The sequence below is a fragment of the Rana temporaria genome, chromosome 2 (genome assembly GCF_905171775.1).
Source record: "Rana temporaria chromosome 2, aRanTem1.1, whole genome shotgun sequence".
NCBI lineage: Eukaryota > Metazoa > Chordata > Amphibia > Anura > Ranidae > Rana > Rana temporaria.
In genome coordinates this window covers 241,754,586-241,772,831 of record NC_053490.1, presented here as the reverse complement: position 1 = coordinate 241,772,831, position 18,246 = coordinate 241,754,586, and the positions used below count along the sequence as shown (strand labels likewise).

At 41.1% G+C, this 18,246-nt stretch overlaps 1 protein-coding gene across 2 annotated transcripts in view; it reads left to right on the top strand.

The window, feature by feature from the left end:
• Nucleotides 1-12,733, top strand: part of EIF4H (eukaryotic translation initiation factor 4H) — a 31,673-nt gene extending 18,940 nt beyond the window's left edge. For both annotated transcript variants that reach the window (XM_040336706.1, XM_040336705.1), the window contains 2 exons: nt 3,231-3,404; nt 10,256-12,733. In XM_040336706.1, the coding sequence (XP_040192640.1) occupies nt 3,231-3,404; nt 10,256-10,392 (311 nt within the window). In that variant the 3' untranslated portion in view covers nt 10,393-12,733. The remainder of the gene's footprint in view (nt 1-3,230; nt 3,405-10,255) is intronic.
• Nucleotides 12,734-18,246: the final 5,513 nt, after the last annotated feature.

Sequence of the window (18,246 nt, the reverse complement as noted above, 5' to 3'; positions counted from 1 at the left end):
TAGATTTTTAATACAGCAATGTTGGCTTAATGAAAATAATTGGTCAGGGATCATTTTGCATGTATTATTGCATCAATGCGTTGTGGCATGGAGGCAATCACCCTGTGGCACTGCTGAGGTGTGATGGAAGCCCAGGTTGCTTTTGATAGCGGCCTTCAGCTCGTCTGCATTGTTGGGTCTGTTGTCTCTCATCTTCCTCTTGACAATACCCCACAGATTCTCTATGGGGTTCAGGTCAGGCGAGTTTGCTGTCTAATCGTTCACAGTGATACCATGATCAATTAAACCAGGTATTGGTACTTTGGCAGTGTGGGCAGTTGCCAAGTCCTGCTGGAAAATGAAATCTGATGTCCATAAAGCTGGTTAGCAGAAGAAAGCAAGAAGTTTGCGCTAACGTTGGTCTTGATAACAGTGGACCAATACCAGCAGATGACATGGCTCCTCAAATCATCCCTGACCATGGAAACATTACACTGGTCCTCATGCAACTTGGGTTCTGTGCCTCTTCCTCCAGACTCTTGGATCTTGATTTCCAAATGAAATGCAACATATTCCACAGTCTGTGATGATTAGGGGAGCCGTGTCAGCTGTTTGTTTTTTTATTTACAGGTTCGTACAAACCTATGTGGATGCAGCATCTGTCCCCCGCCGCCTCTGCACTAAGATACCGAGCTATCGAACACCGCCAGTGGCTCGGTTCTCTCAGCTCCCTGATCAGAGCGATGATGACTGTCAATCAGCAGCTCTCCGCTCTGCCGCCCCCCCCCCCCCCTTTCTACGCACCCACTGGAACAATGAGCTGTGGAGAGGCGGGGAGTAGCTGTCTCAGTGGCTCGCTGAGATGGGTATCGGTCCAAGCACCTGGCAGATTCAGACTTTGACACGATGATGTGGTGCCTGGACTGATTCCTGTGACGTCGACAGAGAGCGGACTTGAGTCTGAAAACGGGTCACAGGAGTGCAAAACGAATTGCAGTCCTGTGACCCATAAGAGACGCCCAGCCAAACTAGCTCAGGCTCGACTTCTCCTAAGCCAGCTTAGGATTACACCTCATAACATTATACAAAAAAATTGGGCTAACTTTACTAAGCTAACAAAAAGTGTTTGAAAAATTGCTGTGCAAATACTGTGTGACGTAACAAATTGCAACGACTGACATTTTATTCCCTACGGTCTCTGCTTAAAAAAAAAAAACATAATGTTTGCGGGTTCTGAGTAATTTTCTAGCGAAAAGATAATTTTGTAGGAGAGGAGTGCCAGAATAGGCCTGGTATGGAAGTGGTTAACCCACGTGTAGCACGACACTCGAGAGGGCCTTTTGGTAATTTTAGGTTTCTTTTTCCACACCTCAACTCCAAAAACAATCTCGGCCCCTCTGGCACTAACGTTTATTGCAAGCACAACAGTAAACACACACGTTATAGTTAAAGCTGTTTTTTTTTTTTTTTTTTTTACCTTTTGAATAGCCTCTGGCAATAGGAACAGCAAAGAACACAATAGGGTGATAGATGCGGTGTGTATATATAAACACTTGTGCAGCTCAACCTTGATTTTTTTTTTTTTATTATTTTTTTTTGGGATCTATGAGCACAAGTCAAAAAAGGGCAGAGGGATGAGACAATGTGTATATAGTTTGGTTAAGATGTAAAGCTTAAATAAAAAGACCATGTATTCTTGAATACAGTATGAATGGTAAACATAAATAAAATAACCAGCTATATTGTCCGATAACAAAATATCTAAGCATATCTAAATATTGGATAGAAAAATATGAAAGGGAGAGTTTATTTATTTTTGGGGGGGGGGGGGGGGATGCCTAAAACGCTGTTCAGACAATATTTCCTCTTAGAAAGTTTTAAGAACATTTAAGATTTTCTAATCGTTGGTACGGTCAAATTGACATTTTGTTTTTTGACCGCACTGATGAGAACATTCAAAGGAGCAGAATAAAATAAACTTGAACACATTTTCAGACACCATACAGTATTTTATTTTTTTTGTTCAGAAATGACATTCATTTTAAAATTGAATTTTATGAGCAAGTGACATTTTCGAACAACATTCTTCAGTTTGTCGAATGTACAGATAAATTTGGTACGAATATTCTTGTCCAAAAAACGATGCGTGTATGGTCAGCATAAGACCTTTAGTAGCAGCAGCATGCTTTATCACCTGTCATAAGGTTAAAAAAAAAACAACCTAAAATTGGCCCTTTTATAGTGCCAAAACGCCAGGTAATCACTACAATAAGGGTTTCATTTATGCTGTGAAACAGTAAGTTATAATATCGTATATAGTAATATACCAGAAGTAGAATATACAAGGTATTTTAACTGGGAGTCAGACATGATGGGTGGAGGGGGAGAATATAAATCTTTAATATTAAAGTAGTCCTAAAGGCTAAGTCTTTTTGCATAAATATAATGCACAATACTGGTAAACCTTTTTTTTACTTTCAATTTTATTTTTAATGCCTTATATTGCCTCCAGCTTCTCTGGGTCATCTTCCCTGCACAGAGCTCTTGGTCGTTGTAAACAACTTGCAACAAGCATGCTATATTTGCCTGCTCTGTGCATTGGGTTTGCACAGAGCAGCCCTGATCCTCTTCTGGGGTCCCCGCCAGTGCTTTTATGCTTCTGCCTTCAGAGTGCCCCTATAAAAAGCTGCAAAGTATAGTATAGAGTGCTCCTATAGCAAGGTAAAAAAATATTATGCCTTTAGAATCGCTCAGTTCCTCCTCTTTCTCAGGACTACATGTCCCATAATCGATTTGTCAATGAGTTGTTTCAGCCCTACTTTAAAAAAAAATGTTTAACTCTGAAACTGCATTAAATTTTATTTATTTTTTCCTCCTGGACTTCAACGTTAAACTGGTGGTGGCATCTACCTGTTTTTTGTTTTATCGTCCCTACTACCTTGAGGTTATGTTTAATGCAATTTGAACCATTCTTTGATGAAAGCTTGCTAGTTTTCAGCTTGGTGTTTTTTTTTTTTAAGTACTTACTGTCATTACTGATTGTAGAAAGTAATACAACATGCCTTTATTCTGGAAATGCGAATAGAAAAGTCTTGTATGTATGTTTTGAAAAGCTAATCTTACTGAAGTTTTATTTTTCTCTGACAGCAGTAGCTTAGTATGTATTCTACAAGCTGGTGTCCACATTGAGTTTTGAAGCTTCAACAAGCTAGAATTGATTTTTCTTTTGTGTGTTCTTATTTTTGGTTTAGGCTTTAAGGATGATGACTTTTTAGGAGGCCGAGGTAGAGGCGGTCGCGGTGGGCCTGGTGGGCCTGGAGGGCCTGGTGACAGACGAGGGCCTCCACCTGCAGCTGCTGGCCGTTACAGAGATGCACCACCACCACCACGTGGTGGTTCCATGGACTTCAGAGAACCTTCAGAAGGTTGGAAAGATATCCCTTTTTAACTGTGTTGCTAATAAGGGGCCCATTTATAAAGCAACAATATGGTCTTACTGCTTTTGTTTTTTTGTGTGAGCATAGCAGCTGCAAAGCACCATTTAAATTGATGAATAGAAAACCAAATCTGTCAAAAGAGCCCAGTTACAGGACCTGTAATCAGTCTCTTTACCTATCGCAAATTATTTGCTGACTCTTCACAGCATCCTGCGGTTTATGAATTGTACAGAACATATGCATATGCATGAGTGAAAAACTTATCTCCAGCATTGTGCAGAGAATACTCTGACACCATTGCGTGGATTTAACACTCTGTTGTCCAGTAGATTGCAATATCCGCTCTGTGATAAATGAGCAAGAATGATTAAATTCTGTTTTTGAACATTTTGCGAAAAACTTCCACCTCCAAATGTATCTGTAATTCTAAAAGAAATTTTAACACTGCACTGGTCCTAAATCCAGATTGATGCCACGCTACAGTAGCTTGTAACGGAGGTTCATGGCTGCTGTTCACATTGGGCAATTAAAAGGGGCTACATTGGGTATAGAAAAGAATTGCCCCCTTAAAATATTAATTTTGTTTTATCCAGCTGTATTTACTTACAAAATCCAAGTGAGAGGTGTAACACCAACATGTCGGGGAAAAAAATAAAATTGAAAAACTGAGTCAGTGTTTGGAAAAGGATCACCCCCTCCTAAAATGACTTTAAGCCTAGGTTCACATTGGTACGATTTGACATGTCAAAACTCGCATGCCAAATCAGTGGCTATTGCCGGCAATGGCACTCTTCAAATCGGTGAGGCACTGCACAGATTGCCAAAAGTAGTTCCTGTACTATTGGCAACTTCTGGGGGCCATCTTGTATAGACATCTGTGCAGGAACCCGCATAAATGTCTATCAAATCAGTGCTGAAGTTGGACTGCATGGCCGGGTTAGAAATCTAGATTTCTAACCCTCTCCAATGTGAACCTAGGCTTAAACTCAATCAGGTGTAGCTAATCACGTCTCAATGGCTAACAAAGCCATTTGATTTTTAGCTGTGGTAATTTTGATTAGCTCAGCATGAAAAGAGCTTTTCTAAAACATTTCAATCCCCTGGTAGTGCAGCTGAAGCAAACCACTAACTATGGGTGGCAGGGCACTGTCCAAAAGTCACAGTGAAAGTCTATTAACAAGTGAAAGCAATTTGGTACAACACAGATCCTCCCTGGATCAGGACGTTGCTCCAAACTGAATAAAAGAGCCAGGAGGAAACTGTTCAGAAAGGCTACCAAGAGGCCTACAGCAACTCTAAAGGAGTTGTAGGAATTTGAGAAAGAGTGGTCATTGTGTGCACGTGACACCAATATCATAAATTCTCCACAAATATGAGGGTTGCAAGAAAAAAGCCACTCCTTAACCACTTAAGACCCGGACCATTATGCAGGTAAAGGACCTGGCCCCACTTTGCGATTCGGCACTGCATTGATTTAACTGACAATTGCGCAGTCGTGCGACTTGGCTCCCAAACAAAATTGGCGGTTTTTTTTTTTTTATACAAATAGAGCTTTCTTTTGGTGGTATTTGATCACCTCTGTGGTTTTTATTTTTTGTGCTATAAACAAAAATAGAGTGACAAGTTTGAAAAAAAATTCAGCTTGCCATCCAAATAACACCATTCCTACAGTAAAGCATGGAGGTGGTAATATCCTGTTATGGGAGTGTTTCTCTACAGCAGGGCCTGGAGCACTTGTCGGGATAGAAGGAAAAATGTATGGGGCAAAATACTGTCAAATTCTTGAGGAAAATCTGCCAGAAAGTTATCAATAGGGAAGAAGGTTTACCTTTCAACCTGACAATGACCCAAAGCACACAGCAAAAATGACCACACAGTGGCTGAAGGAGAAAGAGGTGAATGTCCTTGCATGGCTTAGTCAGAGCCCAGACTTAAAACCCATTGGAAATCTGTGAAATTACTTTAAGACTGCAGTCCACAAACGGCTACCATCAAATATAGCTGAACTTGAGCAGTTCTGCATAGAAGTGGGCAAATATCGCAGTCTATATATGCAAATTTAGTAGAGGCATATTCAAACAGACTGTAATTTTAAAGCAATAGGTGGTTCAACAAAATATTGATACAAGGGAGTGATCTTTTCCAAATCTGATTCAGTTTTTGAATTTATTTTTATCCTGACATGATGGTGTTTATCTTTAAGGTGGATATTATAAGTTGCACTGAGTATAAATAGTAAATCCAGCTGTATAAAACAAAAACTGTCTTTCAGGCTGTTAAAATGTGATTTTTAAAGTGTGTGTTTTATTTTCTATATCCAATGTATATCTTGTCTTGGTGAACCATTTACTGGAGAATCTCAACCTGAAATTATGTTGGGAAACTGGAGAGTGCAAAATCTGGTGCAGCTCTACATAGATCGGCTTTTTTTTTTTTTTTTTTTTTTTTTTTTAAGCTTAATTGGAAAAAGGTCAAGTTAGAAGCTGGCTACCATGCACAGCTGCATCTGATTTTGCACACTCCAGTTTTAGTAAACCAACCCCAATGAGTGCTAATGGACTCCCTTTTATCTAAAATCCCTATAATGTCACTAGTATACAGTGCATCTGGAAAGTATTCAGTTCTTCACTTTTTTACACACTTTGCTATGTTACAGCCTTATTCCAAAATTGATCAAATAATTTTCCTGAAAATTCTACAAACCATTTCCCATAATGACGACCTAAAAGTTTTTTTTTATTTTTTTAATTTTTTTTTTAATTTGCAAAGATTTCAAAACCATCACATGTGCATAAGTATTCACAGCCTTTGCCTTGACACTCAAAATTGAGCTTGGGTGCATCCTGTTTCCATTGATCATCCTTGAAATGTTTCTACAGCTTGATTGGAGTCCATCTGTGGTAAATTCAGTTGATTGGACACGATTTGGAAAGGCACAAACCAAGCCATGAAGTCCAAGGAATTGTCTGTAGATCTCAGAGACAGGATTGTATAGAGCAGTGGTTCTCAACCTTTCCAGTGCCATGACCCCTTGATAAAATTTCCCAAGTTGTGGGGACCCCTAACAGTAAAATTATTTTCGTAGCGTGAGTTGTCAGCTCCCAATGCAAGACAAGTAATTTGCACCCTAAGGCTGGGTTCACACTTGTCCGACAAACGCTCCTACATTGGGCGCTCATGTCGCATGACGTGTGAAAATCAATGTTTCCCTATGAGAGCCGTCTTAACTGGTCCGACTTTGAAAATGCTCCCTGTACTACTTTGGTCCTACATTGATCCTACTTCAGCCCATTGAATATCATTGAAGTCGGACCAAAGTAGGAGCCTTGTCCTAACCATCCGACTTTTGACATCTGACATGTGATTACAGCAGCAGTAAAAGGAATTTTATCTCACTCTGGGATTGTTTTGATTGGTCAAAGAACAAGTCAGACTATCACAAAGTCGGATCAAAGTAGTATCCTGTTCATGAAAGTAGGATGGATGTAGGACCAATGTAGGACAGATGTCGCAGAGCAAAGTAGGATGAAAGTAGTACTGCTGTCATGTAGTATAGTGTGAACCCAGCCTTAACCCACGGACATTTAGCGCTCCCTGAGTCCCTTCCACTCGTACAGTATTAAAACACCTTATGGTACATTTTAGGATGTGCCACTTTCTCTTGGTTCTCCTTTCTTTCCCCTTTATCTCTCTCTATCCCAATTTCTTGTTTTTTTTCCCCATCCCTCTCTAGCCGTCTTTCTTGTGCTTTCTCGTATTCTCTCTCTTTTTTTTTTTTTTGTTCCTCCCCCTCTTTTCCTCTCCCTTTCATGTACTCTCAATTTGTATTCCTTCTCTTACTCCTTGGTGGGGGGGGGGGGGGGGGGCAGTACTGGCGGTGAGTTGGGATCAGTGGCAGTGCTGGGAGGAGTTCTGATCAGCCAACTTAGGTACTCTGATTAAGGTCATCTGCTCATCCGAGAACTGTAGTGGGGACTTTAAAACGGCAACTATAATCACAAGTGGTGTTACTCACTGTACCTCCGGCTTCACTGTGTCTCCGTCTTTGTGCTGTCTCACAGCAAAGGCGCCTATGCCGAAATCAGGAGATAGGGTCTCCTCCAGCCCCCCCCACTCCACATTCCTCACCAGTCAGCTGACCTCTAGTCTCTGTCCCCCAGCCATGATGTAAACTGAATGGGAAGCTTGAAGAGGCTGAGTGGGCGGCTTCAGGAACAGCCCAGGATTTGGTGACCCCTGGCAAATTGTCATTCGACCCCCAGGTTGAGAACTACTGGTATAGAGGCACAGATCTGGGGAAGGGTACAGAAAAATTTGCAGCATTAAAGGTCCCAATGAGCACAGTGGCCTCCATCGCATGTAAATGGGAGAAGCTTTGAACCACCAGGACTCTGCTCAGTTTGGCCAGGTGGCCGTTCTAGGAAATCGGGGGGGGGGGCACCCTTAGTTGGGGAAGCTGACCAAGAACTTGATGGCCACTCTGACAGAGCTCCAGCATTTCTCTGTGGAGAGAGGTGAAACAGAGAAACAGCCATCTCTGCAGCACTCCACCAATCAGGCCTGTATGGTAGAGTGGCCCGATAGATGGAAGCCACTACACAGTAAAAGGCACATGACGGCCTGCCTGGAGTTTGCCAAAGGGCACCTGAAGGACTCAATATCATCCCTACAGTGAAGCATGGTGGTGGCAGCATCATGCTGTGGGGATGTTTTGGGAACTGGGAGACTAGTCGGAATCGAGAATCTGAAAGATTAATGCAGCAATGTACAAAGACATCCTTGATGAAAGTGCTCTGGTCCTCAGACTGGGGCAAAGGTTCATCTTCCAACAGGACAACGACCCTAAGCACACAGCTAAGATAACAAAGGAGTTGCTACTGGACAACTCTGTGAATGTTTTTGAGTGGCCCAGACTTGAACCCGATTGAACATCTCTGGAGAGATCTGAAAATAGTGTACAGCTCCCCATCCAACCTGATGGAGCTTGAGAGGTCCTGCAGCGAAGAATGGGAGGAACTGTCCAAAAATAGGTGTGCCAAGCTTGTAGCATACTCAGACTTGAGGCTGTTTTTGGTGCCAAAGGTGCTTCACCAAAGTATTGAGTAAAGGCTCTAAATACTTATGTACGTAGGATTTTTTATTTTATTTTTAATACATTTGCAAAGATTTCAAACTTCTTTCACATTGTCACTATGGGGTATATTGTTTGTAGAATTTTGAGAAAATTGTGAATTTGATCTATATTGGAATATTGCTGTAACGTAACAATGTGGAAAAAGTGAAGCGTTGTAAATACTTTCCATATGCACTGTTTGACATGTTCCTCTTTTATATTTGAGAACCTACTGGACATTTTGCTAGTTAAAGTGGATGTAAACCCTTCATACACCCAGTGAAGTGAACAACCTCAGATGATACACAGGAATGAACCAAATCTCCCTACATACGTTTTACGTGTATATCTGCTGTCTTCATTTTTATATACTGTTTATAAAGTTCAGATCATGCTAGATTTTCTCTTCTGGGTTAACTGTTTGATGTCTGGGCATACAGCCAAGATGGCTAAAATTGCTGATTGGAGGAAGGGCACACACCACCTCTCGTCATAGGCAGAGACTCTTGAAGGTGTTTTGTAATAGGACCTGCTTTCTGCCAATCTATTTTAGCAACCTCCCCTGACCAGATTCAGGCTGCTTTTGTCTATAAAAGTCTGAGATTTTGTCAGGAGTTATCAGGTTGATAACAGAGGAAGGAACAGTTCAGGAGAGAGCTATGGGACTCATTGAGGAGAGATCACAAAATTCTGCAGATATATATGTGCCCAGCTCAAATTAATCCACTTTAAGGATTAAGTGGGGATTAAATAGGGGAATACTTTATCAGAAATAATATACTTGACTGTACCTGACAACAGTTCAGCTATTATTTCAACTCTGGTTTACAGATTGCTACCAAAGGGCATGCATCTATTTTAGAATGGATGTATGCTGAGTAATCTGTAACTTTTAGGCTGGGTTTACACTATCTTCGCATGCGGCTCACAGCAGGGGTCTGGTGCATCCCTGTTCACCATTTCGGGTCCAATATCAGCCTGAACTTTTGGCTGCATTTGGACCTGAAATAGACCAAAAGATGCACAAGGCACCTGTGCAGAGCCGCAGTGGAGAAATGTGAACCGGCTCCATAGAGAGCCAGTCAAAATCTCCTGCTATTCCAAATTGAATGCAGAGAATTCGCAATAGTGTGAACCCATCCTCAAGTATGTGACACTGAGATTTAAGCCTTGTACACACGATCGGATTTTCATTGGACAAAGCGTAGGACTTTTGTCCGAAGGGAGTTGGCTGTGAACTTGTCTTGTATACAAACGGCAAATAATTGTCAGCCAACAAACCCAAAGCTCTTTCAGCTCTTTAGCCACACCCTTTGGGCAACTTCTGCTAATGTTGTGTTATGGTGAGCATTGGTTCTGAGCATGCGTGTTTGTACTTTTGGAGTTTTTTCCGATGGACTTGTCTACACATGATCAGAAAATCCGACCACACACAATTGTTGGCAGATAATTTTAAATTGTGCTATCCCACATTTGTCCGTGGAAAATCCGACAATTGTCCGATGGAGCATACAAACGGTCGGATTTTTCGCCAACAGCCTCTCATCACATAATTCCCATTGGATAATCCGATCGTGTGTACGAGGCTTAAGTCTATGGTCTAGTTCTGCCAAAAGGTAGGCAAATATATTTTACCCTATAGATGAGAATACCCTTTTTAAAGTTACCTGAAGGTTGTTCAATTGAGCTGTGTAAACTGCTATGATCTGTTTTCTTGTTCTCACAGAAGAGAGAGCACAGAGGCCACGACTTCAACTTAAACCAAGGACGGTTGCAACTCCCCTCAATCAAGTAGCCAATCCAAACTCTGCAATCTTTGGTGGCGCTAAACCCAGAGATTTTGGAGAAAAGGAAAAAGAATGAGCTTGAAGGTTGGGACAGAGGGACAGAGGAGAGAGCGTAAGCTGGTCACTCTGGATCATCAACCCCGCAGTTACCATTCCTGCCTCCTGACATTCACTCCTCATTTCCCTTGTGTCTGAAACTGAACACTGAGCTTGTGAATGCATGTCAGCTGTTTAACAAGTGGTTTTTAGTACATTCTCTGCTTTTCTGTATCTAGTACCTGCATTGTGCTGTTTCCACCTCCTATTCCTCTTTACTATCTGCAGGATGCTGTCCTGCAGGGAAGGATTCCTCTGAAAAATGAAATTCATTTTGGACTTGAGATGAATTGCAGTTTATTCAGTATATTTTCCTTTTCTGTCTAATTTGGGGGCACATGTGTTATGCCAACACTTGAATTTGCTGCCCCTGAATTACCTAGTGCTTTGCTTCACTTCTAACCTGCATGTTTTGTTCTGTATTGCCAAGACTCTGTGAAAAGGTAGAACCTGGCATGTTTATGTGCCATGGATTAAAGAGCCCACCACCTGGTATCTTTTAAACTTGACATGGCTACATTTTTTGGGTTTTAAGCCTTTACCATGAACACTTCCCTATTACTCTGTACACAGTGTACTATACACTTTTCCATGTGGAGAAGATTTGTCTAAATATCTTTTTATTTAACTTGATAAATAGAATTTACCTATATATGGCTTAACCTATCACGTGTCTAATTTACTCTAAAATGTGTCTCCCCATTAAATAGACACTGTGCTGTATTGTGCAAAATATGTATAAAATAAGAAAAGGAGATTTTTGGATAGGGTAAGAGTTATGAACGCAAACTCGCACTTAAAATTTTCATAGGAAATATTTTATGTTGCTGCTACTTGGACTTTCTAACATACAGAAATAAAGTGTTTTTTTTTTTTTATCGTTCTTCAAATGCTAAATTGATATAGCCTTAAGTATATTTTCTTTTTTTTTGTGTGTGCAATTTGTCACTTTTACACTGACAAATGCAGAACATTTCCAGGTCTACACATCCTTTTGATGCATTTTTGGTGTCTGCATTGTGTCAGATCTACTCATGTGTTTGCGCTAGCTCCTGTTTTGGACAACCTCCATAGCATTATGCACTCTACCTTTTGATGCTTGAGCGTTAAGGTGGACAAAAACTTGGTAAAACATGCCAAATGTACTGCTCCTCTTGTTGCCCTGTGCCCACAACAGCCAGGAACACCCTCTGTGTAGCAGGCTTCTGCTGCTTCCTGATTCTGTTTACCTGTGACCAGGAATGGGATCCCACTCCTTGTTGAGGATGCAGTGCTACACAGAGGAAGACACTTAAGTTTGTATTTAAAGGGTCTCGCTGGCTGTTTTTGTAAAGAGCAGCTACAGGCATAGGGCAGGTTTTGTTTTAATGGGTTTATGTCTGCTTTAAAATGGGGCATACAGCATGTGATTGTAGTGCCTGCCAAGTATCCTGACTTTAGGGTCAGCTCAGGTATGTAAACGCTCAAATAATCCATTGCTTTACAGTGTCGTGCTGCCCAATGGCTTTCATCCTTCCAATGCTGTGGAGTGTTTAAAGGCCAGGTGACACACTGAGGTTGTGTAGTCTTCTGCTTCTAGTGCCTATGTGAGCAAGGTCTAAAAGCAGTTTCTTAACAAATTTTTTTCTTTTTTGTTTTGAAGTGATTTGGCAGCGTATTTTTACCCTCCTCCTGGCCCTAAAAGTTAGTTTAATATAAATTTAGAAGTTGTGGCAGAGCTTAAGGTTGGCATATTTTAAATTATATAGACTCTCTTCACTGCCACTGGCAGCTGAAACGGTGACTTGCAGGTCACTGGCAGTAAGAGTTGAAACCAGTATTAAAATAAAGGCAATTAACATTTTTACCTCCAGCGTCTCAGCAAGCCTGTTCTCTTTACTCTTGTTTCTTTTCTTCCATACGTGCTCAGTGCTAATAAGAACCATTTTGTCTAACACTAGTATATAAAATAAGACATGCTTTGTTTGGTATTATAAAGGCCAGAACCATCCCCTCTGATTTAATCTAGGTTTATTTCAGTCTGCTGTGTGGGAAAGCTTAAGACAGAACAAACAGATAACTTCACAACTGGTCTATACATTTTGCCATTTTTAAATGACAATTCCAGACACTCTACACATTCTGCTTCATGACCGAAAGTACATAAATGGACATGGTATTTTGTGGAAGATCTTTTAAATAAAAGAAAACCTTAATGAAGTAGTCTGCTTTTACATTTGTCTCTTAAAATGCCTATGCCCCTTGCATTGCTGTGTAAAACATTACTGTGATTAATTTGATGTGACAGAACACTCTTGATTAAATGTATTTTCATTAAAGAAGACCTATAGTGAGAGACGTGTGTGTATATATAGATGGCCATTGCTGACCTTCTAAAAAATGTTAGGTGCCTGTCATACTTAAAGGCCAAGTCCAACCTGCGGGCCACATGTGGACATGGCAAATACAGCCTATATCGAAAAGCCAGGCAAATGCATGTGTGGAGGGATGCTGTGCAAAAAGTTGAAGTGTTTGTGCTAATGAGGTCAGTTGTTAAACGCCTTCCTGTCTTACTGGTTTCTCTGTGCATCTAAGCCTTAGGTAAGGCCTTGTTCTAAAAAAAAAAAAAAGATTTTCTTTTTCTGCAGGTACCATAATGGTTTAGTGATACATAGGGTAGCTGAAATTAGAAAAAATGAACTTGGCCTTTAAAGCGGAAATAAACTTCTGCTGGGTGAGAGGGCTCTTATCCTAAGGTACAGTTTTAAACCGCATACTTGCACGCCTCTGTGTACCCTCCAGTGGTTACAGTTCCTTGCTCCGGTATCTACTCTATCTAGCTAGTGCTACCATCTCTCCCTGCCGGTTCTTGTGTGTCCTACAATGCTCCTCTTAGACCAGTGTACAAAGGAAAAAGCAAATGCTGCAAGGAGAATTAGTCTTTTTTTGCTATAGAACTTTAGCTCCATGCTGTTTTTACAGTAGAATTTTAATTTGGTTCATCACTTTGGAAAGTATTGGAACTGTTGATCAGCATGACAGTCAGGTAACTGGCATTTTCAGATGTAGAGATCGGCTATGGTATTTTATTTTTCCTTGTGCACATTCATATTTGCACTGTTGGAATATTATCTGTTGACCTTAAAAAAAAAAAAACGTAATTCTCCACAAAATATTGATCGGAGTTAGAGAATAACTGACATTTTAACTAAAAAAAAAAAAGTCGGGTAAAGCTGTTGGCATGGATCAATGGTCCTGCTGGTGTGCCAAAGGAGATGTGATTGGGAACCTTGTAGTTTCTCCACCACAATAGCCCATTTAAAAAATAGATAGTATAGTACAGTGATGGCGAACCTCGGCACCCCAGATGTTTAGGAACTACATTTCCCATGATGATCTTGCACTCTGCAGTGTATTTGAGCATCATGGGAAATGTAGTTCCAAAACATCTGGGGTGCCAAGGTTCGCCATCACTGGTATAGTATAACCGTTTATTTAACCACTCGCCGCCCAAGGACGTCATATGACGTCCTGGACTTTCAGTGGGGATATCTGAAAGATGCCTGCAGCTACAGGCATCATTCAGATATCCATCTCTTCAGCTGGCAATTCTGTGCACCATAAAAACGATCATATCGGCGGTTCCGCCGCTTGATCGTTCTTATAGGTGGTGGGAGGGGACGTTTCCCCCCCCCCCCCCCCCCACCCGGTGCTTTTTCGGGCTCTCCCTTGGCAAGGGAGACCCGGAGAAACGATCCACCGGCATCGGATGGAAAGCAGAGATGACTGGTGACCAGATGGGCGATGTTATGACGTCACGCCCGGGTACCGGAATGTAAACCCAGCCGCAATCGCGGCTGGAAGCATTAGACCTGTGTTTTTTTTTTTTTTTTTTCACGATCTAATGCTTTCCAGCCTGGAGGAGAGATGTGGGGTCTTATTGACTCCCCCTTTTCTCCATAAAGAGTACCTGTCTCGAACCATTCCTATTACAAGGGATGTTTACATTCCTTGTAATAGGAATAAAAGTGATAAAAAAAGTGTAAAATAATAACTTTTTATTTTTTTAAACACCCCTATCCCCGGTAGCTCGCGCTCAGAAGCGAACACGCGTAAGTCCCGCCCACATATGTAAACGCCGTTCAAACCACACATGTGAGGTATTGCTGCGTGCGTTAGAGCGCCAGCAACAATTCTAGCACTAGACCGCCTCTAACTCTAAATTTGTAACTTGTAAAAAAAAAAAAACGCCTATGGAGATTTTTAAGTACTGAAGTTTGGCGCCATTCCATGAGTGTGCGCAATTTTAATGCGTGACATGTTGGGTATCTATTTACTCGGCCTAACTCTATGTTTCACATTATACAAAAAAATTGGGCTAACTACGGTTTTGTTTTTTAATTCATGAAATCGTGTTTTTTTTTTTCCTCCCCCAAAAAAGGCGTTTGAAAAATTATTGCGCAAATACTGTGCGAGATAAAAAGTTGCAATGACTGGCATTTTATTCCCTAGGGTGTCTGCTAAAAAAACATATATAGTGTTTGGGGGTTCTGAGTAATTTTCTAGCAAAAAATATAATTTTTGCATGTAGGAGAGAAGTGACAAAATGGGCCCGGCTGGAAGTGGTTAAAAGATGAATATAAAAACATAGGTCAAATGGCTGCTTACATTGGTTGGTGCCTTAGCCTGGCACTGAGGACTTTAGACATGAATCGCCAGACAAGTTGATACTGCAGCTGTCCCGCTTGCGCTGTTGTTGATCGGAAAGCGTTCCACCGCCGTGGTGAATTGAAAACTGGAAGTGGCTGGAAATTACGTGACTGTGGTGTGCCTCGACGTACGTTTCGTCTTACACCGTTATCAGGTGAGTTCCTGGTCACTAGGCAGATTACATTTTATACCCTCATGGTCAAATGTGATTGGTGGAATCTATTCTACCCCTCCCACTGCTTTATCCAATAACAAAAAAATATCGCTGCCCGATTTCTGTTTGGTGTATAACTACTACCATATGTTGATAGGGACAATTAAACCCATAATCTCTGGTGATTCATGTTTCAACAAATACCAAAGCAAATGCATACATATATCTGACAACAAATTTGTTATTCTAACAAAAAGAATCAAAGATGTCTGACTATATGACGACATGCTAAAGGGTCTAGTAACATTGTATTTTAGTACTTCAATCTTGCTACTAAAATTGGTATTAATAGCTAAGTGCAGCGACTAAGATTAAACACATGACTTCCTATATTTTAGAAGTAGCTTGTAATGATTTAACTTGCATAACTGCTCCAATTGTGTCCAACCAATCACAAATTTAGTCAATCGAGTTGCTTCTAGCGATTTTGGTATCTGACTAGTAAAAATACCTGATGTATTCCTAACACTAACCTAAATTTGATCATAACCACATCATTTGGAATACCTTCAGAGGGACCACACTGCTCCTAAATTAGTCAAAATTTTAAAAGGGAAGTAAAAAAAAAAAAATCATACTTGCCTAGGTGGATGCAGCATCAGCGCTAAGGCCCCATTCACACCTCCGCGACAAAACGCCGGACGCTCGTGCCGCTGGAGGGGAGAATTCCCATTGCTGTCTATGAGATAGTTCACATCTCATAGACGCCGTACGCCTGCCGCTTTGGCCATACAAAGCAATGGGAAGGCTTTGTTAAAAAAAAAAAAGTTACACACTCGCGGCAAAATACGCCGCGTATGCGGCGTATCTTGTCGCGGAGGTGTGAATGCAGCTTAAGACAGACCTGAATGATCAAAGACCGGTTCTCAGTGCTCTGAGTAGAGAGCTGGTAACTGTCTGTCAGTCACCGGCTCTTTGCACTGCCATCCTTTCCATCCATCTTTCTCCAGCCTGGACCTGCTCTGTGATGTCAGCCGACAGCCAGTTTTATGCTTTAAATTTTTTTTTTTAAAGTTGGCCCATTTTTTTTGCATAATGTGAAAGATGATGTTATCTATGTAAATAGATACTTAACATGTCACCCTTCAAAATTGCACACGCTCGTGGAATGGCGCCAAACTTTCGTACTTAAAATTCCTCATGGGCGACGCTTTCATTAATTTTTTTTTAACTGGTCACATGTTTTCAGTTACAGAGGAGGTCTAGTGATAGAATTATTGCTCTCATTATAACGTTCGCATTGATACCTCACATGTGTGGTCCGTCCGAACACCATTTTCATATGTGGGCGGGACTAACGTATGCGTTCGCTTCTGCGCGTGAGCTACGGGGACAGGGGCACTTTAAAACAGAATTAACAATAACATTTTTTTTTTAAACATTTTACTTTGACACTTAGAAATAAAAGTGATCACATTTTTTTTTAATTACAAGGAATGTAAACATCCCTTGTAATAAGAATATCACGGCTTCCCAAATCTCTATGGTAGGAATCCGGGGCCAGCGGATATGTTCTCCGACTCACTGATCGCAGTGGTGAGTTGGTAGAAGCACGGGAGAGGGGATGTCCCCTCTCGCCGCCTGTAAGAACGATCAAGCGGCAGAAAAGCCGCAGTGATCACTCTTAAGGCCCATACACATGGTCGGACTTTTTCCCAACAAACTTCAAAATGAGCAAGTTTTAAAAAAAATCGGACAAACTTTTTAAATTTTTAATCGGACAAAAATTCGCTCTGCAAACAGACAAACTTTTCGGCAACAAAAGTCAGAGGGTGCAAAGTCCGACCGTGTGTACAGAAATCTATTGGACTTGTCCAAAGTACAAATACGCATGCCCAGAACCAATGTTAAAATCAACCAACAATAGCAGAAGTTGACCAAAGGGTGGCGTTGGAGCAGAAAAAACATGTGATGTTGGGAAAATTTGCAGAAAAGTCTGAGCGTGTGTATGCTATGGGTGTGTCCGGCCAACTCCCTTCGGACAAAAATCCACGGAAAAGTTTGTTTTGAAGTGTGATCGTGTGTATGAGGCTTTACAGTGCACAGAATCGCCAGCTCTAAAAAAAAAAAGCTGCAGGCATCATTCAGATATCCCCGCTCCAAGACGTCCATAGATGTACCTTGGGCGGGAAGTGGTTAATGTAATGCTGTCAGGCTGCTTTTACAACAATAAATGTTTTTCACTTTTTTTTTTTTTTTAATCCCCAAATTGTTGCATTAGGTCTAGTTCATACTAGTGTGATTCCTATAAAAGAAAAAAAGGAAGAACAATGGGACTTTAAATGTGGTGATGACCTGGTAAGGTCCGGTGCCTCCATCCTTATCTAATTGAGAACAGCGGAGAGGGGAATGGGACTTTAAATGAAGCACGTAGGTATAAAATATTCATAGTATAATACATAATGGTAATCATGATTCAATGTAAATAAATATACGCATACCCTGCTCAAATTTTTTTTAAAGAAACACTTTAAAAACATATCAGATCTCAACGGGCAAAAATCTCATGCTGGATAATATCTATACTGATATGGACTGGGTAATGTGTTAGGAATGAAAGGTTGGCACATAATTTGATGGGAATGAAAATTATCCACCTACAGAGGGCTGAATTCAAAGACACCCCAAAAATCAAAGTGAAAAAATTATGCTGCAAGCTAGTCCATTTTGCTGAAATTTCATTGCAACAACTCAAAATGGTCCTCAGTAGTTTGTATGGCCCCCGAGTGCTTGTATGCATGCCTGACAACATCAGGGCATGCTCCTAATGAGAAGACAGATGGTGTCCTGGGGTATTTCCTTACAGATCTAGACCAGAGCATCACTGAGCTCCTGAACAGACTGAGGTGCAACCTGGCGGCACCGGATGGACCGAAACAATGTCCCCGAGGTGTTCTTTTGGATTTAGGTCAGGTGAGCGTGGGGGCCATT